Below are 22534 nucleotides of genomic sequence, written 5' to 3'. Positions count from 1 at the left end.
TCACAAAGATGGCGGCGCGTCTTTGAGCGGCGGGTTAGAGGTGAAACTGCAGTCCGGCATGCTGTTCCGTGTTGCCCAGTGCCTTTTGTGCGGAGTCCGCACCATTCCCAGAAGCGGCAGTAATGTAATAACTAAGTACCCGGTGTTGGGGCGGAGCAGCCGGACGTTGTGTGATAATGGCCGCTCGCCGCTGCTGGAGGAGCTGGTGAGGAGCGATGCGTGGACCGTTCACCTCCGGCGGCTGGAGGAATGGGGGGCCGTGGCTGAGGAGGCGGCAGACTGCAGTGCGGATGTGCGGCGGGAGCTGCCTGTACTGCGGGAGCTCCGGGGCAAAGAGAGGGAACTGCTGGAGCTGCGGCAACTGCTTGGAGGTGGGTACTGGCGGTAAGTGGCGGCTGTCCCCGATCGGCGCCCCGCGGCGTGTGACTCCGGCCCGTTACCTATAGGGGCTGCTAATATGTTTCATGTAAGGGATCTCCCATCTTCTATCCGAAGTATGGAGGATAAGCTGCTGATTGGTGGGGTGTCACCGCTGAGAGCCCTGCCGATCTTGAGAACAGGTGTCCCCCTGCCTGTCACTCGGGAAAGGGGGGCAAATTAACAATTTCTGTAGTAGCTCACCCGTATTCAGCAATTCCAGAAAACTGATTGGTTGTTTAAGTTGTCGGATTCAACCCATTTGGTTGTTAGGGCTGAGCTGTTACAGAAATTGTTAATATGCCTCCTGGGTTGGCGCTGCCCTTCAGTGTGACTGACTGAAGTAGCCAGGCGGTGGCACTCAGCTGCTCTGATCACCATGAAAGTGAGTACCACTGCTTCGGGTGCACAGACTGCGGGCAGTGTGTGTACTCTGGTTCCTCCTCCCCGACCTCTCCTCCTTGGTTCCACAGGGGGTGCGGAGAAGGGAGGAGGAGTTTTCAGTGGGCCAGGAACACATTGCGAGGTGCACGCGAGTGCGATGGGAAACTCTTGCCAATCTTCAAAGTGATGGGAGGCATTTTTTTTACAGAGAACCGCCTGGCAGCCATTGGTACATCGCACGTATTGGGATGAGTTTCACTGAGTTTTCAGGTTAAATTGCTGTGTTGGCACTTTGGTTGTAGTTGGGGCACTCGGTCTCTAAAAAGTTCTCAATCACTGCGCTAGAGTACTTTGAACCCCTCAGTTAGACAACCGATGGGGTGCGGGGCTCACTGGCCCCTGGTATCTTGTGACAATCTGCACCATCTTGGTGACGTTGATTGGAACATACTGCGGCTTAGAACACATAAGGGAGGCCAGACTCATCTGATGTGTCCTGGGGCAAGTAAGTCTAAGGTCTCATGCCCACTAAGGGCAGAGACTGGCGTGTGTAGTGAATGGTACAAAACGCTCTGTTCCTCAAAGTTGACCCTTCTGTTGCCTCGTTGCACCTGTGCTCTCATTTTTTTTTCTTTGCAGAGGATAATGAAGACTTGAAGTCTCTGGTGCTGGCGGACATCACTTCCTGCGAGGAGGAGATAATCGGGCTAAAGTACAAGGTGTCGTATATATACTCTACAGCACATTGAGTGGGATTTACCAGCACTAATGCACGTCGCCCACTGAAACCAGTTGGTTCTCTGCCTTCATGTTCCAAGTATTGCTAAAAAAAAAGTGAACGCTGGAATGCGATTGGGTACCACGGCCATCACTAGTTTTTTGTAAGTCTTTTTTGAATGGGATGATCAAAAGCCTAATATACAGTACTCCTGTCCAGGGGCAAACGGAGGATGGGAGTTGTAGTTACGTTTAGCGAACCTTTTTTAACCCCTTATGGACCATGAACGGTAAATATATGTATGGTGTTTGGTCCTGGGCTTTAATCCCTGCTGATAAGATGGGCAGCATGGGATTAAAGCCTCTACTGCAATCAAGCAGCAGCAGGTCGTATTCTTGGCTGTTAGACAAAACGGAGGACCTGGAGGAGAAGAGAGAAGCAGTTTTTAACTGCTTCTGCCTTCTCCTTTCCCGGATACATAGCACTCAACGAGCACTATGCACTAAGATGTGATAGTATAACTTCCACTACATGACCCAGCGATCACATGACCGCTGGGTGTCCCCTGGCACAGCAGAGCTGCAGGGTCCTAGCAGACCCCGATCTGCTCTGCCAACACTACTGTCGCTACAGGAGGATGCTTTCCCCTGTAACTGGGGCTCCTATGGATGCCCCAGCTACAGTGCAAGTGTGAAATTAAGAAGAAAAAAAAGACATTGTAACTGCCCCCCCAGGGGTCTAAATTGACGTCATGGGGGATATAGATGGTAAAAAAAAGTTACAAAAATAAGTAAAAAAAAAAAAGTATAAAATAAAAATACATACATAAAAAAGAAAATGACCCAAATTCAACGCCAACCAAAACCGTCACCGCATGTGGCCTGTAATCCAAAACTATGCAAATTATATATAAAAATGTTTGAAACAAAAATGAGGAACCCATTCCTGTAACTTATTTTAGAGTAAATATGCTATTTTAAAAAATAACTATACATTTAAAAAAATAAATAAATAAATAAAACTAAAAAACAGGGTGGTGGGAAGTCAGTGAAAAAACATATAAAATAGCCCTATATGTCCCGAGGAAAAAACGCAGCAAAAATAATTTTGGTAGCTGAAGGGAAAAAAAATAGGGCAGTAAAATCACCTAAAAAGTGTCTGGTACTTTAGGACCAAAACAGACTGGTCCTTAAGGGGTTAAACAGGCATTTCCAATTACTTTCCTCTATGGCATATCCACAGGATGCGTTAAAAATCCGGTCCCACCTCTAGTTGCTCGACTCTCTAGAACTGCAATAGAAGAGGCCACACACGAGAGTGGCCACCTCCGTCTTATTTGGAAGAACTTGCTAGAAATCGCTGTCATAGATTGGAGTCCTATGACTGCGCAGGAGAAGGGGGGGGGGGGGGGGACGACGGCTGCCTTTCTGTGTTATGTGGGGGGTGATTATACCAGTTGACGTGATTCACTTTTCCAAGAATTTCTTTCCAGAGTATTCTCTACACAAGTCTCCAATGTCTGTTGCAAATTTGTCAGTACATGTAGAATATAACCAGCTCAGTGACCTGCAGGACATGGTTATCTCGCTCTCATCTTCTCAAGGCATCTCTGGTGACCTTTGATAAGTCAGTCTAGTAATTCTTAGGCCCTTGCTGGAGGACGCTTTAGTCAATACTAAAATACAGTTTCTGCACCATCAAGTTAATCATTACGCCAACAGAGTTTATAGAATAAGTTCACACAAAGATCTGTGCTAACAAAGTTGATCGTCAAGATGGCTGAGCAAGGACATCGTGGCTTATATAAACAAAGCCTGATTCTCCTTTACGATGCAGCTGTGAATTGCCTGGCAAAAAGGGCCAGTTATTGTGGGTAAAGTGGGATCTGCACCTAACGCTTTATAGCAGCAGTGTATGATGGGTATACCCCTTTAAGAGCTGTGGCACACAGGAAGGCTAGTAAAATGGTGCAAAGATGGAAGTCTCACTTGGGTGTGCTGTCTGAGGATACTCAGAGGCTCTGTGGCAATTAAAGGGGTTTTCTAGGCAGCGCCCACTGTTGCGGCTGGGATTCATCAGGGTCAGAACGGAAGCCGCTGCTCTGACCACTGTGTAGTGGCCGGTGCTCGTAATTGCAGGCACAGCTCTCATTGAAATCAATGCAACCCCAGCCTCCAATTACAAGTGCAGCTCCCACTGATTTCCTCCTGTCTGATGCTTTTTAAGTATCCATCAGTAAGCAGGAAGCAGCACAGCAGAGAAAGTCCTTATTGAGTCATTTCATAGGTAAAAAATACTAGTCTTTATTGGAACATCCAGGTATAAAAGCGTTCTGCCATCTTTTATACCTAGATGTTCCATTAAAGACAAGGATTTTTTACCTATGAAATGACTCAATAAGTACTTTCTCTGCTGTGCTGCTTCCTACTTACTGATGGATTGCTCGTTTTGAGTCCACTTGAAGTCTGGACATATAGTGAAGCTTGCACGGACTTTCTTGTTACTCCCCCACAAAAGTGGTATTATTTTCTGGTGTGCTGCTGTCTCTGCTCACATTATCTATCGAGCTTTTCAAGTATCATCTAGGTGCTGAGATTTCTTTATACTATGTCAATACTCCCATGCTGCATCAGTACAGCATCACATGACCAGCTAGAGGCAGTACCATCTCTGCCTGCAGGGAAAATACTGCCATTACCATCTGTGTTCGCCTAAATAAACTTCAGTTCATAAATATACAGTCAGGACGACGAGCTGTGATCTCCTCTATTTAAATTATGTGACAGGAGTTGTGTAATCATTATTAGTGACTCTGCTAGATGTTTTCTCCCGCTTGTGTGATAGTCTATCTTATATAATCACAGGGGATCATGTGAATCCAGCAAAGCTGATCTGCCATCTCCCCATTGGGCAATGATGCTGCAGCCTCCCTTCTCCTGGCATCAGCACTCACATCCTAGGCCAGGGATTCAGAGCAGATGCTGCAGCGGTCAGGTGGCTTCAGCTGACGACATCTTCCACAACAATCACCAGGTTGCTGGCAGAGCAGCTTTGCTGGATCCCTGTGGCAGAGGACTTGGAAGTCTTGCTTATTGTAAGGTACTTGGAGCTATTGCAGAAATGTTGTCCAGTAACTGGACAACCCCTTTAACTGTATAGTAATACACACCGGGTCTTATTTTATTTATTTATTTTTTAACTGTAGCCCCTTGAATAGAGTTGAGGTGGTTTCACATCTGCATCTGTCCCTCAATTTCTGTTTTCTGTGTTGTGTTTTTTTTTGTTTTTTTTTTAAATAAAAAAACTGAAGCAAACTGCACCCATAGAGAGCGATACAACTCAGTTTGGGTTCAATTTTATTCCATTCCAATTGCTTTCAGTTTCTCTGAACAGAAAAAAGCGCAGCTTGCAGCAGTATTGTTCTCATCCCCCATCCACCCCCCCACCCCACCCCCAAAAAAAAACAGCGAACGGAAAGAACTTTTTCCATTTTTGTTTTTGGCATTAAAGTCAATGACAGAGGGAAGCAAACTGAAAGGCTTCCCTCTGCCTTTTAAAAAGCAAAACAATAGGTGACCTCAGAGGGACAAGAAGGGGGAGGGAAAAGCCCAGCTACTACCCACTAGCCAGGAGTGTACATTGTGCTGGTTTGGAGAATAGCTCTGGCAGACCTCCCAGAGTGAAACTTGTGGCGTGTACAATGACTTGCATATCCAATATCAGCTACTCTACCCCAAAAAGGTATTTGCATGCATCAGTTCTGCTTCAGTTTGTAATTTAGTTAAAATCTGATCAGTTTTAAAAGGACTTCAAACGCAGGTGTGAAACCACCCTGACATCTCTATTCTATAAACAAATAGTATGCTGATACATGCCAGCCTCATGTATGCCACAGGGGTACCACTTTGGGATACATCAGATGAATAGGGCCCTCTGGACGTATTTTGACCAAATGGAGTTCATAAACATAAGTATACAGCCTATACTGGCATGGGGAATTGTTCCATACTTGTATTATAACTCAGGACTACATCCACCTTGTCACACAGTTTTGTCTTGCCACCACTACAGTGGGGCAGTACGTGACCCGTCACCACTTCTTACTGTAATTCTGCATGTTTTTCATTCGTTCTTATACCATCACAAACATTTGTCATGTCCTTAAAAGTAAACTTGTGCAGCAGTTTGTTTTTTTCCCTACTTTGGGAAATCCCTTGATTCGGCTTGCCTTGTAGATCTCCTCACGTTACTATTTCTGTTGTACAGATGGCTTGGCTCTTACTCGCCAAAGAAGAAGCTGACCACAGTGATCTTATACTAGAGGTGACCGCTGGTGTTGGAGGACAAGAGGCCATGCTCTTCACGGCTGAGATATTTGATATGTATCGGCGTTATGCCACCTATAAGAACTGGAGCTTTGACATTCTCGGATATTATTACAGTGACTTGGGTGAATAGTCCTGCATGCTTTAAAGTGTTGCCAACTCGAAGGCGTGTTGTCGTGGCTAATAACCATCCATATTGTGTGTGTTTTAGGGGGAGTGCGACATGCAACGGCAAGTGTGGGCGGATATGATGCTTATAGACATTTGAAATATGAAGGTGGCGTACATAGAGTTCAGAGAGTACCCAAAACTGAGAAACAGGGGAGGATCCACACAAGCACTATGACTGTCGCTATTCTACCGCAGCCAAGTGAGGTAAGCACTGTGTTGCAAAAATGACGTTTAGACTCTACAGAGCTGGATTCAGTATTATGTGCCTTTTTATTTAACCACCTAAGGACCAGGCTGTTTTGGTCCTAAAGGACAAGACCTCTTTTATGGATTTTATCCATGTGGTGGTTTTGCTGCCCTATTTTATTTATTTCTTCAAATACCAAAATTATTTTTGCTTTTCCTTTTTTATTTTTTTTATGACCAAGGGCTAATATATATATATTACACACACACACACTTTACTGCAGTTTTTTGCTTTTTTTTAAATTTCTTTTTTTTTTTTTTTTTTCTTTTTTCCCCCTCAGAATCTTATTTGGGGGTAAAACCTTATCTATCTTTAAAATTTGTATATTTACGCTAAAATAAGTTCTGCTTTTTTCTTTCAATTTTTGATATATAATGTGTATAGTCTTAGATTCAGGGTGTATATGATGACTGTTTTGGTTGGTGTTAAAAAACACTTCTCCCTTCTCATCTGGATCCCCAGCTGTCTAACAGCCAAAGGTACAAACTGTTCCTGCCTTTTTTGCAGAAGCTTTAATCTTGCGCTGTACTTTTGCTGTTGGCCAGGATTAAAACACTATATTTACCGTGCTTGGTCCTTAAATGGTTAAAGAGAGTGTCTGCTTTTCGATGGCCCATTCTGTGCATGTTTTGTTCTGGCAACGTTCACATCTGCATTTGGGTTTAGTTTGGGTTCCTATTTTTCTGCTCTGTTATGGGGGCAAGAAAATGGAATCTCTGGCGGAATGGATCTGTCATATGGCAGAATCAAATGGCGCTGAATGGACCTCCCTGACCAGAATGGCATCTGCCCAGTTTCCGTTCTGCCCTTCGGAATTTTGCAGATGCTGTTCATCCAGGATTTTATGCCAGATCTGCATTGGAGCCGGCAACACTGATGTGAATGTGGTCATAGAAGGAAGGTGAGTCTTGTTGGGGATTAAGGCTAGGTTCACACGGGATGGATTTGCTGCGGAAATTCCATGCAGAATTTCTGTGCAGCAAATTTGCTCGTGGCTCCTGATCCCGGGATTAGCCAGCCATGTGGATGAGATTTTGCAAAAATCTCACCCACACGGGGCGGCAAAGCCACACTGACCCGACACTGCAACACGGAATTGACAGCTGCAGCATGTCAATACCTTTTTCTTTTTTTCTTTTACGCTGCTGCCTCTCTATGGGGAGAGAAAGCCGCAACGGAATGCCGGCGGCCGGACTGCTCCAAAACACATGGCAAACTGTCGCAGGTTTTGAAGCAGTGCTTATCCCGCGGAAATCTTGTGTTTTTTCTGTGCGGCCAAATCGCAGGATTTCCGTCCCATGGGAACCCAGCCTTACAGCTCTGAAAGACTGATTAGTAAATATTACTGGATCAGTAGACCATGTCTACGTAGTTCCTGACATGTTAAAGAGCTCTTGTGAGAACTATCTCTAGGTAATGATGTAACACTCCTGTGGGCCAGAAGGAAACCTCTCTATTGTTGCTGATGACTGTAATGATGGAAATGTCCATTAGATCCTCAGCAATGACTCTTCAAACCACAAATCATTTTTTGATTACTTAAGAAATCAATGCATGCAAAATGAGACTTCTTTCCACACTCTGAGGCTGTGTTCACATGTTGCAGTACAACACTCTGCCTGTCTGCGGTTCAGTGCAGCTTTCACTTGCTTGCTGAGGGACCCAGTTTTGTGGGTAAACTGCTATTGAATTTTTAAATCAAATCATTTTTATTTAGGTTATATTTTTAAATACAATTACACTTTAATGTCTATACATTTATACATTCATAAGCATAACACACACAAAACCTAATATTACCGCACCCAAACAATGCAATTATAACTTGGGGAGGGGGCAGGCTGCTTCCAATGGGCAGTAATCTGCTTCCTAATACAATCCTCTCTGAATTCCCAAAAGAGTACGCCCATCAACAATACCCAATATACAAATTCTGGGATTAAGGGTGCTTTTACACGGAACGATTTATCATTCACATGAGCATAAGATGTCGGCGTTCGCTTGTGAAACCTGCTCATACAGACGGAAAAATGAATCAATCGCTAAATTGTTCTGTGCAGTTCGCTGCTTGACAAAGACCCCGAGTGGATCAAAACATCGCGAACTATGGAGGAATAAAACTATTAGTGGAATTTATACGCCTGATATACTGTCACTTCCTTTGTATATGGTGGATTTTGCATATGAGTCTATGGCTCAGAGTCTTTTAAGTGATGTGCATTAAGGACCTTAAGGCTTGTGAGCCAAACGAACGACCCTTTAAGAGTGCTGCGGATTAATTGCATTATGTTCGCTGTATCAGTGAATAAAAACTACTGAGCGATCTCTATTGAAACCAAGCGATTAGTGAATGAGACAATGATTATTTTCATGTTTGCGTGAAATGAACGATAAGTGAATGAATTATCAGTATTGTTTACACTGAACAATAATCGTTCAAATTTTCTTTCCTTTTTTTTTTTTTTTTTTAAATTGAAAGACCATTAAAAATACAACTTGGCCTACAAAAAACAAGCCCTCAGACAGCCGTGGCGATGGATAAATAAAAGTGAATTTTTTTTTTTTATAAAGGAGTGGGGAAGGGCCATGCCTTTAAGGTGTTAAAAACCTTGCTGTTCAGTATTTTAGTGGATTGCAGCCGCACTGTGTGAACATGGCTTAAGGATACCTCCAAATACTTCTGTATCTGTGACTGTGGGGACTGTTTGCACCTTACAACTTTTGTAGGCAGTCGTAGTTGTAAACTTCTCTCCCATTGTCGGGCTTATGGGTTGTGATACATTGTTATAGCCCTAGCAGCCGCTGCCCCTGAATGCAAGCAAAGCTGCTTTCTCTAATAGTGATTTTGAAAATAGCGAGGAATTGAAACTGAGTATATTGGGTGTAAGAATATTAGAAGGCTGAAGAACATTTTATATGGTGATTGAGCTCTTTGAACAGCGGCTTTAAGCTAAAACTTGGAACAACGGCTGCAGTGCTTGTACTGATTTAGTGGCTACTTGGGCTGGAAGGAGACTGCTTTCTGGGCAGCCAAACCGAAGGTCACTTGCAAGAAAACAACCTTATAAACTGCTTTTATAGCTAGAATAAAAAGTGCTAATGGAAAATACATGATTTTTTTTTTCTGTGCGTCTCCAGATTCATTTAGTAATTAATCCTAAGGATTTACGTATCGATACCAAAAGAGCAAGTGGTGCTGGAGGACAACACGTAAATACTACAGACAGTGCAGTGAGGATTGTCCACTTACCAACTGGTAGGTGATCTATGTGAGACTTCATCTTGTTTAATAATAATCCGTCATCCCCCTCCTTTTTTTTTCCCCATGATGGCTAATGGACTGATCTACATTAAAAAAAAAAATGTTGGGTGGGTATGATGGGTGCCTGCTTATACCCAAACTGAAAGGCCATCTTAGCTCTAGCATAATGACAAAAATGTAATTTAAAAAAAAAAGGTGCGAAAGGGAAAATAAAAAATGAATGCTTGAAATGTCTGGTCCATAGGGCTCCTGTCCACGGGCGCTAGTTTATTGCATTACCCGCGGCCACAATGGAAAGCGCAGCCCCGCTGTCCACGAGCGCAGAATCGTAGCGATTCTCCACTCGCGGGATTCAAATTGCGGCATGCCGCGATTCTCCGCGGTGAGCTTGTCTGTCTGATAGGCTCATCACAGAGAACTTGACAGCTCTCTCCCCACCCCCAGCCATATTCCATCACGGACGTGGACAGGGGGCCTTAGGGGGTAAGTGAGGTGAGAAAAAAATGAAATTGAAGTGTTCTCAGCCCTGTGTAAAAACATGAGTCATACTCTTCTGATTTAATCCCTTTCAGCTACCGTTCTCTTGGGGCCTAATTTACAGCTGCACTCTACTTCCTGCTACAGCAGGAACGTTGCAGCCAGTTACCAGCTGATTATGAGCTAAATTCAGCCGGTAATGCCTGCAGCAGTCACATGACCCTGTGACAACCACACTAGAGCCAGAAGCATATTGCAGGTGGGAGTGGGCCACCATGAGGCAGCTACGGGAGATTACGTGAAGTGAGTATGACTTTCGCTGGTCCTCGTAGCTCCGCCCCGTCACGTGTGCCGATTCCAGCCAATCAGGAGGCTGGAATCGGCAATGGACCGCACAGAGCCCACGGTGCACCATGGGAGAAGACCCGCGGTGCATCGTGGGTGAAGATCCCGGCGGCCATCTTGGTAAAGGAAGAAAGAAGTCGCCGCAGCGCGGGGATTCGGGTAAGTAATAAACTTTTTTTTTTTTTTTTTTTAACCCATCCCTTGGGTTTGTCTCGCGCCGAACGGGGGCCTATTGAATAAAAAAAAAAAACGTTTCGGCGTGAGACAACCCCTTTAAGGGGCACTAACCTTTCAAAGAACTTGGGCTCATCTAGAAGCTTGTGTTAAAGGGGTTGTCCCGCGAAAGCAAGTGGGGTTATACACTTCTGTATGGCCATATTAATGCACTTTGTAATGTACATTGTGCATTAATTATGAGCCATACAGAAGTTATCAGAAGTTATTCACTTACCTGTTCCGTTGCCAGCGTCCTCGTCTCCATGGTGCCGTCTAATTTTTAGCGTCTAATCGCCGGATTAGACGCGCTTGCGCAGTCCTGTCTTCTTCTTTTCTGAATGGGGCCGCTCGTGCCGGAGAGCGGCTCCTTGTAGCTCCGCCCCGTCACGTGCCGATTCCAGCCAATCAGGAGGCTGGAATCGGCAATGGACCGCACAGAAGACCTGCGGTCCACCGAGGGAGAAGATCCCGGCGGCCATCTTCACCAGGTAAGTAAGAAGTCACCGGAGCGTTGGGATTCAGGTAAGCACTATCCCGTTTTCTTTTTTAACCCCTGCATCGGGTTTGTCTCGCGCCGAACAGGGGGGGGGGCTATTGAAAAAAAAAAAATGTTTCGGCGCGGGACAACCCCTTTAAGGCCTCTTTACATGCAGCGATTATCACTCACAATTTGTTCAAACTACCGAAAATGAGCGATAATCGTTACACAGGCATCGTGCACTTTTCGTTTTGAAAGATGTTTTTATGGCTAACTTTAAAATCCATCATTTAGCTACTGAGAGATAAGCAAACTCATTTACCTCTCAATAGACCACACGCTGTTCTCTGGATGGCATGTTTACAGTAACCCAGAGAGAAATATGGAATGTGCACCAGCTTTTTACACAACTGGGCATGTGTTTAATCACACACTAGGGTCTGCAAACAACTTGTGCAGGCCCTTTTACATGCAAATGAAAATAATAAAGTGTTAATGTCCATTAAAAGTTTATGCATATAGATCGTTAAATCTTTTAGTCATTTGAAAGATTATACTGGTCTACAAAAAAAACTATATTTCTGTTGCAAGAACAAAACACACTGTTTTTGGAAGATACTTCTTCCCTGAATTTCTGTATCAGCCCCAGTTTTCATGTGATAATGGTTTTCGCAAATGCTTGCGTCAGCGTATGTAGCTATTATATGTATCTGGCAATACTACACGCTTCTGCTACGCGAGTTCCATAACACAAACCCTCAGATATGTAGAACTACAAGCAGTCACTTCCAACAGAAATTGTTAACTGAACTCTCGATGCGGAGATACAGGTGGCAACTGACGCTACGGAACATGTTTGTACATGTTCGAGCATGACTCATGGGCAATGTTGCCAAACCTCCCTGGTGGTGCCTTTCTAATCTAAGGGTTTTGTATTGTAATTTCTAGTATATTTCAAACAGTTTTTCAACAATTGCAACTGCTGAATTAAATTAAGCCACAATAGAATACCGAAATGCAGCATTTTTAAGGATTTCTATAAAAAGGGTAGCATGTTACAAGAAAACTGAGCCCAGTAGGCAAAAACTGATTTCATTTTCCTATTCGGCACCCATGACTTAGCTGAGAACACCATTCACCTTCTTTGTAACAGAAATGCTAAGCCACAGCAAAATAAACCAAAATTTCGTGTTTTCAAGGATTTCTATAAAAGGTAGCGTGTCACAAGAAAACTGAGCCCGATAGGCAAAAACTGATTTCATTTTCGAATTCAGCACCCATAACTTGGCTAAGAACACCATTCACATTCATTATAACGAAAAATCCTGTTTACCAGTGATCCTTGCGTGTAAATGGGCCTTGAGTCTCATCATTTCTGTAATATACTTGTATTAAAAATTTTGTAATTTTACCCCTGTAAATCACATTTCACCGGCTGTCGGTAAGGATCCAGCTTCTCTGCAATCCAGTCTCTGTAGTTGGGTATGGAGCTTCCTTAGTAACAAGAACACAGGGACATTTCCATAACAGGGGGAGGGGCTATTTTCACAGACAGTTTTCCTGCACTTACAGACTGACAGATCTGCAGACACTGTGATAACCATCTCCACAGTCTCTGCCTCTCTTGCTGTTGGTGGATGTATGCACACACAATTCACACAGACACATTATAGTGGGTTTGCTAACCATTTGGCCAGAAGATCTATAAATGCTTGATCATCCTGGGAAAGCTGAAGGGCGGGCATTAAGTTACTGCCTTTTTGCTGACTGGACCAGAGACAGTGCAGTGCAGCATGCGAAGTCAGGACATGAACTACTGGCAGAATGCTAGGCTCACTACATGCCCCTGCCTGAAAATGGGTTGCAAACAGAAGAGAAATGAAGATCACCTGAAAATCAGAACTTAGAAGCGGTTGTAGTTTAGAAAACTTGTTGAAAACTCGGGTACACTTTAACCAGAGCTTATCCAGTGAGCTTTTCAGGTGTCTGTTAACTTGATGTCAAGGCCTTAAAATATTAATACTAAAACTGTAATATATTAATACGTTCTGATTTTATTAGCTGATTACTGGAAAGAAAGCTATTTGATTATTTGTAACTTGGCTGAACTGGAATGGATATTGCCCTTTTTACACACTTCTTCTTTTACGTATTTTTTTCTTATCTTACAGGCGTAGTTTCTGAATGCCAGCAAGAAAGATCGCAAATAAAAAACAAAGAGATTGCCATGAAAGTTCTTCATGCAAAGTTATATAACATGAAGTTAGAAGAGCAGGGTAGTAAGCGACAAAGTTCAAGAAAAATCCAGGTAAATTAACTGAAAAGCTACAAAATGCCTTCGCTATTTGATGACAGACTTGTGGCTTGGGATGAGAGTCCATTATTGGTTGGGTGAAATGCAGTAATGATCTGGATGGCACTTGATATATCTCTATGCCTATATAGCCACTTTCTGGCATGTATTGCTTAGGGCAGAGGTCAGCAATCGTTAAAAGGTCGTGAGACAATTTTAAGATATATGGTGTTAAGCCACGCTGACTACTAAAAAGAAAGTCTAGTAAAGATATGACCAAGTAATATCTAGTATTAACTGATGACTGTCATTTTATTTACCATAGTTCTAAATTTGTATAGTGACAACTTATTCTGTAGCACCTTACAAAATCAGAGGGAGATTGAAAAGGCAAAGTAATGGCTGTTTTACACCAAACGAGAACCTCATGAGTCTCATTCACAAGAGCGAACAAGCTGATGTCATCACCAGCTCCTTCACACTCGACAGGCAGATCATTGTTAACCCATTCCCGCTGCAGGGCGTAAGCAGGGCGGGTGATCCAGCGCTACCCCGCAGCGGGAGCCGGCTGTCAGTCACAGCCGGCGTCTCGCTGCAGCAGCGGGGGGACATCGGAGATGCGCCCGCCACTTTTAACCCCTTCCCTGCCGCGATCTAAGTAGATCGCGGCAGGGGAAGAGTTCACAGCGGGAGCGCGGCTCCCTCTGTGTCTCCGGCCGGCTCTTGCGATGTCATCGCGAGAGCCCGGCCTGTCACCATGGCAACAGGACGCCAGACACTGGCGTCCTGTATTGCCTATGCCTGAGATCGCTGTATGAGCGATAAGGCATGGGAGAGCAGTAGCTCTGCCATGCCTTATACCAGCGATCATCAGGGCAGTGGTTAAAGTCCCTCAGAGGGACACAAACAGTATAAAAAAAAGAAAGATTTAAAAAATGAATTAAAAAAAATGTAAAAGAAAAGAGTAAAAAAACCATTTTTTATGCTTTTTCTCAGATTAGCATAAAAAAAGGTAAAAAAAAAATAAAACCCCACATATTTGGTATTGTCGCGTCCGTAACGATGCGTACAATAAGTTGCACATGCTTTTGACTGTGCACCGAAAAAAACGCTAAAAAAAAGCTAAAAAACTGAGGCAAAATGCTCATTTTTAGCATTTTGTCTCACTAAAAACGCAATAAAAGTGATCAAAAAAGTCGTATGTACGCCAAAATGGTACCAATAAAATCTACAGCTCGTCTCGCAAAAAATAAGCCCTCATAGAGCTCTGTACATCAAAAAATAAAAAAGTTACGTGACTTTGAATGCAGCAATTTAGAATAGAAAAAAGATTTCCAAAAAAAAGGGTTTTTATTGCAGAAAAGTGGGAAAACCTAAAAAAAATGTTAGAATTTTGGTATCGTTGTAACCGTACCGGTCCGCAGAAAAAATGGAAAGTCTCATTTATGCTGCATGATTAACGGTGTAAAAAAGAAATAAAAAAATCTATGGCAGAATTGATGCGTTTTCTCTCTCTGCGATCATTAAAAAAAAAAAAAAAAATTTACAATATAGTCTATGTACCCAAAATTGGCATCGATAAAAACTACAGTTCGCCACGCAAAAAACAAGCCCTTATACGGCCGCGTCCACGGAAAAATAAAAAAGTTATGGCTTTTGAAAAATGGAGATGGAAAAATACCAAAAAATCGCTTGGTCCTCAACGCCAAAATAGGCCGTGTCATTAAGGGGTTAAGAATCGTGAACTTCTTGTTCAGTGTTTCACAGTCCTATGTGACACCCTGAATGATCAGTGTTGTAAACGCAACCAGAGGACAATGATTTTTATGCCTAAATGACAAATGAGAAGCGCACGATTCTCATTCGTCGTTGGCTTGCGTTTTTAAACTGACAGATTATCTTTCACTTTCATTCGTTTGAACAGTTTTTGAAACGATAATCATTGTCTAATCGCACCTTAATATATTTACTTACAGTATTAACTTCTTAGTGACCGAGTTTTTTTTGTGTTCTTCCTTTTTTTCTTGTTTTTTCCTCCCCCGCCCTTTAAAAAAAAAAATCATAACTCCTTTTATTTATCCGTTGACGTATCCGTTGTTTTTTGCGGGATGAGTTGTATTTTTCAATGATACTATTTAATGTAGTGAAAAACCTAAAAAATTCTAAGTGGCGAAAAATTGAACAAAAATGAAATTCCGCCATCTTTCGGTGCATCTTGTTTCTACGGTGCATAAACTGCAACACAAATTATATGATCACTTTATTCTATGGGTCAGAACAATTACTACGATACCGAACTTAGTTTTTGTTTTTTTGTTTTTGTTTTTTTTTTTTGCTGTACTACATGTAGTATTTTTTTTTTTCAAATATATTAACATTTTGGAATACATATGACTTTTTGATTGCTTTTTATTGCATTCTTTCTTGAAGACAGGGTGACCAAAAAAACGCATTTCTGGCGCTCACTATGTGGGGTAAATAATGCGTTATTTTGATAGATCAGACCACTATGGACGCAGCGATACCAAATATGTATTTTTGTGTTATTTTATTATGAATATGGCAAAAGGCATGTTTCATTATTATTCCCCTTAGGCGGTTTGGCCGCAGCGAGATTTCCGCCAGGAAAGCGCTGCTTCGAAACCCGCGGTACTCCATGGGAGCGCCGTCCGCAACATAAAAAGAAAGAATGGACATGCTGCGGCTGGCAAATCCGCGCCGCGATGGATTTGCCGTCCCGTGTGGACGAGATTTCTGAGAAATCTTGTCCACATGGTGGGCCAAACCTGGGATTAGCAACCGCAGGCAGAATTGCCGCGGCGAGATTTCAGACAGAATTTCCGCCGCAAATCCGCCTTGTGTGAACTCAGCATTAGGGGACCACAACTTGTGATTCTTTGATCGCTCTTGCCCTATGATGTAATGCCATAGCATTACATCATACTGCAATCTGACAGGCAGTCTACCAAGCTACCCCACAGGGATGAAGGCCCCCGGTGGCCATGACACCTGCACGTCTCCCTGCGATCTCATTGCGGGGGGGCTGTACGGGACACCCGAACATCGGTCGAGGAATTTAAATGCCGCTGTCAGAATTGACAGCGGCATTTAAAGGGTTAACAGCCCCGATGAGCTGCGTGGCTCTTCAGAGCCATCGCCTGCAAGTGTTAGCTGTAATAAACAGCTGTCGTCCGCAGTGTATGGAGGTAGATAGCCGCGTGATCTTCTGCCATACATGTTCTGCAATGTCAGGACATAAGAACAATATAGGGCGGTCAAGAAGGGGCTAAATCAATAAACAACTAAGATAATGGAAAGAGCCTACACATTAGGAGGTAATAGGGGTGTGGCACAAGGTAGAAGTGCTTGTGCTGAACAATGGTCGCACCATCTTTTACATAAATTGGAAACTATACATAAAACTGTATTAACCAGTTAGCGGTCTATACTATAAAACGCTGCAGAGAGATCCAGAAGAATCGGTAGAGTAGTTGCCGTTCGGTTTGGCCATCAGGACATTGAATGATGCTTGTGTAAGGGCAGTTCCTGTAAAATGTAGAGTACGATAACCAGATTGTAAGGGGTTGAGAAGAGTTATTAGGCAAGAGTAGCCCAAGCATTCCCAGAATTTGAGAAGGGGGAGATTAGTAGCATAGGATAAGTTAAGACTATTTCTTTAGCAATGGGGATATGACTGCATGTTTAGAGGAGGAGGGAAAAATACCAGAAGAAAGCATTGTTGCAAGGTGAATAATGACAACCATGGAGGGACTGGACAAGGTGTGAGAGAATAGGGTCAGTGATGCGGGTTGTAGGGCGAGTAGGGGAACTTGAGACTTCTTTTTCTGTAGTTCAGTCAAATGCTGAGGGTGAACTAGATGAAGTGCGGGAGGGAAAGGAATAAAAGCTACTCGGTGATTTCTGAAATTCTTGCTTGCTGGATGTTAATAATCTTCTCTTTGAAAAAAGTAGCCAGCCAATCAGGACGAAGATTAGTCCTAGGCAGCTGCCCTTTAGGGCTAAGGAGAAAGTAAAAAATGTTAGGAGATGAGTGGTGAAGTAGATTTCTTTGGCCCAGTGAAGAGTTAAGTTGTGATGGAGGAAATCTGCTGCCATCTGATTTTCTCAATGGGTGTTAAACACACCTAGAGCACCCCTGAAGGAAATGTGTTAGAGGTGTGTGCTACAGTCTGCGTTAGGATGGGGGAGCTGCTTTGTTCAGGACACTTTGAGGATTTCGTTATAACATTAGGCAGCCAGATCGGGGCAGAGAAGAGATTGAGGACAATAACTGTAGGGAGTATATACATAGCTGAGTATGAACAGACTGTAGGTTTAGAATGACAAGGATACCTCATAGTGAAGGAAAGGAAGTTGTGGTCAGAGAGCGGGGCAGAGGAGTTTAAAGAGTAAGACCTAAACCAGATCAAGCATATTGCTGTTTTTGTGCGAGGGAGAAGTTGTAAATTGTGAGAGACCTAGGGGAGGAGGTTAGTGATGATAAGAAACTGAAAGGGAGGCTCGGTGATCATGCGGATGTTCAACTCTCATTCTGGGTTTTTGAATTTCACAAAATTAGGAAGTTAGAAACTGGTGGGGAGGGACAGTAGATGCCCACCACTCACAAGGAGAGTAGATGGAATAGATTTTATTTATTTTTTTATTTTGTTTTTTTTCCTCCCCCTTTTACAAATTCATAACTTATTTATCCATAGACGTATGAGGGCTTGTTTTTTTTTTTTTGCGTGAAGAGTTGTAATTTCCAATGGTACTATTTAATGTACTAAAAAACTTTTTTAAAAAGTGGAGCGAAATTGAAAAAAAAGACAGAATTCTCCCATCTTTGGGTGTCTTGTTTCTGCAGAGTACACACTGCAACAAAAATGTCCTGATACCTTTATTCTATGAGGTCAGTATCATTACTGCAATACAATATTTAGGGTTTTGGGGGAGCTTTACATTTTTTTCTTTGACATAGCTGTGCGAGGGCTCACTTTTTGGTGTGATGTTTTGTAGTTTTCGTTGGTACCATTCTGGAGTATGTACAACTTTTTGATCGCTTTTTATTTAATCTTTTTCTTTGAGACAGGTGACCAAAAAAAGCTTTTTTTTTTTTTTTCTTTTTCCTGACGACGACGTTCACCGTGCGTGGTAAATAACACATTATTTTGATGTGCTTTTACGGACCTTTTTATTGTAAATATGGCAAATGGTTTTTGTTTTAACTTTTATTACCTTATTTATTTTTTTGATGATTTGTAAAAAGTTTTATTTTTCATTTTTTTCAGTCCCCAGAGGGGACGAGAACGTGCAATGCTTTGACTATTCCCCCATCCATAAACACCCCGAAGCTGCAGTACGTAACTGTACGTCCTATAGCATTAGGAGGTTAAGGAAGAGAAGCGTGTGTGTGAGCTGTACGTGTTCGAGGGAAGGAGAGGGGGGCTCTGAGGGTGAAAATTGGTGGAAAGTTTTGAAGCAAAGGGCAAAAATTAAAACTGAAGCTATAGTAAGGACTCATTCACACGGGTGTATATAAGCTCTGTATGACTCGTGTACTTTATATGCACATAATACGGAGTGCTAAATATCTATTGGTTTGCATTGGGGTATTCAAATTAGTGTGTATTTTTCAAGGTACTTTCAGTCGTGTGAAGAAAAAAAAAATGCAGCATGTCCTGTTTTAGTGAGAATTGCACACTAAAATAGGCCATTAAAGGGGTTGTCCCGCGCCGAAACGGGTTTTTTGTTTTTTCAATAGGCCCCCCGTTCGGCGCGAGACAAACCCGATGCAGGGGTAAAAAAAAAAAAAACGGATAGTACTTACCCGAATCCCCGCGCTGCGGCGACTTCTTACTTACCTTGCTAAGATGGCCGCCGGGATCTTCACCCACGGTGGACCGCAGGTCTTCTCCCATGGTGCACCGTGGGCTTTGTGCGTTCCATTGCCGATTCCAGCCTCCTGATTGGCTGTAATCGGCACACGTGACGGGGCGGAGCTACGAGGAGCAGCTCTCCGGCACGAGCGGCCCTATTCAGAAGGGAGAAGACCGGACTGCGCAAGCGCGTCTAATCGGGAGATTAGACGCTGAAATTAGATGGCACCATGGAGACGGGGACGCCAGCAACGGAACAGGTAAGTGAATAACTTCTGTTTGGCTCATATTTAATGCATGATGTGCATTAATATGGCCATGCAGAAGTGTATACCCCCACTTGCTTTCGCGGGACAACCCCTTTAAAGTCCATGGGATCGTGTAAATATGTAAGCATAATATGATTGTTCTCAGTAAGAGAAACAAAGTAATCTTTTTAATGGCTAACAAAAATGTTATAGCGAGCTTTCGAACCAAAAAAACCCCCACAATACGCAGGGAATATGTGCATTTCGATGTGTAAATATTCTGCATTTTCGTGCAACTGGAAACTGCATATGCCCGTGTGAATGAGCGCTAAATAACCTGTTTTGCTGCAAATAAGACATGGTCTTATATTAATTTTTGCTTCAAAAGATTTTACTTTTTTACCTGTATAGCTGCCTGGACTCTTTACATTTTTTCCCCCCATATAAACGGGTCACTAGGGCTTATTTTTGGAGTAGGTATTATATTTCATACATCCTCAAAAATCCTGAAAAATCATGCTAGGGCTTATTTTTGGGGAAGCTGGGTAGTAATTGGTGTTGAAATGTCAGTTTAGGTAGCTTATGTAGCTGTCTCCTGCCCTCTTGAACTGTCAGGACACTTTGGCTGGGCTCACACGAGCCTAATTTAATAGCTTATTACGTGCACATAATATGTGTGGAATGGAGTCAATGAAAGTACATTGATTTTCACTGATCCATTCACACTTGCATACATCCATTACATATAATATGTGCGTTTTAGAACATGCAAATTATTTTTTTATTTTACCATGTATTACTCACAATACAGCCCTATCAGTGAGTATAAAAACTCAGTAGATACGCAATTACATTGCGTATGTACGGCATGTTTTACGTAGATTTCTAGGAAGCATGAGGTAAAAGTTGAAAAAAAAGAAAGAAACCAGGATGCCAGTGCGCAAGATGTGCTGTCATGCGCAGACGTACGCAATCACAAACGCAGTGATACACAGCTCCACACGCCAGTCAAATGCTGCATTTTACCGTACGGTTGTCTGAGCCCAGCTCGTGGCAGAAATGACACTTGAAAAGAAATGACTCATGCCACCACCCCGACGATAATAAAGCCGTCGCATACGGTTGGCTTGAGCCACGTATTGGTCCTAAGTAGAGATGAGCGAGTATACTCGCTAAGGCACATTACTCGAGCAAGTAGTGCCTTAGCCTAGTATCTCCCCGATCGTCTCTAAAGAGTCGGGGGCCGGCAGGGGAGAGCGGGGAGGAATGGAGGGGAGATCGCTCTCTCCCTCTCTCCCCCCTGCTCCCCGCCGCAACTCTACTGTCACCGGCGCCGGCCCCCGAATCTTTAGAGACGAGCGGGGAGATACTCTGCTACGGCACTACTCGCTCGAGTAATGTGCCTTAGCGAGTATACTCGCTCATCTCTAGTCCTAAGACAACTGTTGAACAGTATTTTTCCAGCATCTATTAGATGATGTGTCTGAGTCAAATATCATATTTTCATATAAAGACAAAAATGATCAAATATTAACACAATTGCAATATTTTTACAGTGTCCGTGCTGGGTATATTTTGCCTATTTCTGGCGTGATCCTTGGTAGCATCTTTGCTGTAATGATGCTTGTGTTCATGATTGAGCGGTACATTTTCATATACTATGAATGGCTTTCTCTAGGTTGGGACAAAAGGAAGGTCAGAGAAAATTCGAACTTACAACTTCCCCCAGGACCGTATTACGGACCATCGGATTGGCATGTCTGTGCACAATATCGACAAGTTCTTGTTTGGTAATGAACTTTTAGATGAGACGATTCAGGCTCTTAGTGACTTTTCGGACTACGAATCCCTGAAGGAAATTATTGATAACGTGAACATTTGTAAATAAAGGCGCTGCAATTCTTAGACTCCTGTCTTATGTATTCAACTTGACTTCAATCATTTTTCAGAATAGTTTGCCAAATCACAAGGAACAACGTGAATCTACAAAACTGGTTGTAGGCTTCAAGCATAAGGCCAAACAATGTGTTACATCCAAAAATGTTTTATTTGCTCTGTAGTGCAAATGAATCAGTATTGTTACAGGTTAAATGATCTGTTGGGTGTGTGTTGTTTTTAAAGGCCCATTTACACACAATATCATCAGTCAAAATTCGTTCAAACGTGTAAATGCGAAGCCACTATTTGTTCAGTTGTTTATCGCTGACTTTTAGCCTGCATAAAAATAGTCGTTTGTTCACTTTTGGCTTGGTTTAAATGACATTTGTTTAGTCGTTAGAAAGACTGAGTGGAGGGGTGATTTCTGTTTGCTTTGCTAAACACAAGGCCTACTTGTTTACGGATGTGGCAGAAGACCATGGCTTTGTTCACATTGATTAAAAACCTCCAGGCCAGAGATTCCTCGCATAAACACACGCCCACATGAGCAAACATATGCAGAGTTTACATAGCTAAGGATGGAGATGGCTTTCATACTATTATCTTAAAGTGTAAATCCTCAGCATTAATTTGTTCAGTTGTCAAACGACAATCGTGTGTCAATGGGGCTTTAGAATTTTCCCTGAAGCTTTTCTGTTTTAGTAATGCAATAAAATTAATAGTGCTAGAACATTGTAATCTTGTAAATGTGCCTAAAAGGTGAGGTTTTATCAAGATGGTGAGAGGGTCCCTTGCTTAAAGGGGTTGTCCCGCGGCAGCAAGTGGGTCTATACACTTCTGTATGGCCATATTAATGCACTTTGTAATGTACATTGTGCATTAATTATGAGCCATACAGAAGTTATAAAAAGTTTTTTACTTACCTGCTCCGTTGCTAGCGTCCTCGTTCCCATGGAGCCGACTAATTTTCGCCCTCCGATGGCCAAATTAGCCGCGCTTGCGCAGTCCGGGTCTTCTGCTCTCTTCTATGGAGCCGCTCGTGCAGAATGCTGCCTCCGTGTAGCTCCGCCCCGTCACGTGCCGATTCCAGCCAATCAGGAGGCTGGAATCGGCAATGGACCGCACAGAAGAGCTGCGGTCCGCGGAGGGAGCAGACCCCGGCGGCCATCTTCAGCAGGTAAGTATGAAGACGCCGGACC

The 22534-nt window shown here is 43.0% G+C and overlaps 1 protein-coding gene across 4 annotated transcripts; it reads left to right on the top strand.

The window, feature by feature from the left end:
• On the top strand, nt 1-21364 carry MTRF1L (mitochondrial translation release factor 1 like). Of its 4 annotated transcripts, none has more exons than XM_066595966.1 (7): nt 1-371; nt 1441-1520; nt 5786-5969; nt 6056-6219; nt 9401-9518; nt 13212-13348; nt 21136-21364. In XM_066595966.1, the coding sequence occupies exons 1-7, from the start codon at nt 59-61 to the stop codon at nt 21343-21345; spliced, it is 1206 nt and encodes a 401-aa protein (XP_066452063.1). In that variant the 5' UTR covers nt 1-58; the 3' UTR covers nt 21346-21364. The 4 variants fall into 4 exon arrangements, with proteins under 4 accessions (XP_066452063.1, XP_066452065.1, XP_066452064.1 ...); XM_066595968.1 differs by having other exon boundaries at nt 262-384; XM_066595967.1 differs by lacking the exon at nt 1-371 and adding an exon at nt 1124-1306.
• Nucleotides 21365-22534: the final 1170 nt, after the last annotated feature.

This window comes from Eleutherodactylus coqui, chromosome 3 (assembly GCF_035609145.1).
Source record: "Eleutherodactylus coqui strain aEleCoq1 chromosome 3, aEleCoq1.hap1, whole genome shotgun sequence".
NCBI lineage: Eukaryota > Metazoa > Chordata > Amphibia > Anura > Eleutherodactylidae > Eleutherodactylus > Eleutherodactylus coqui.
This window is presented reverse-complemented; position numbering and strand designations above follow the sequence as displayed.

Coding starts and splice junctions, on each gene's coding strand:
- MTRF1L (XM_066595966.1), top strand. CDS start 59: ATGCTGTTCCGTGTTGCCCAGTGCCTTTTGTGCGGAGTCCGCACCATT. Junction 1,521..5,785: donor TAATCGGGCTAAAGTACAAG/GTGTCGTATATA, acceptor TCTGTTGTACAG/ATGGCTTGGCTCTTACTCGC. Junction 13,349..21,135: donor AAAGTTCAAGAAAAATCCAG/GTAAATTAACTG, acceptor GGCTTTCTCTAG/GTTGGGACAAAAGGAAGGTC.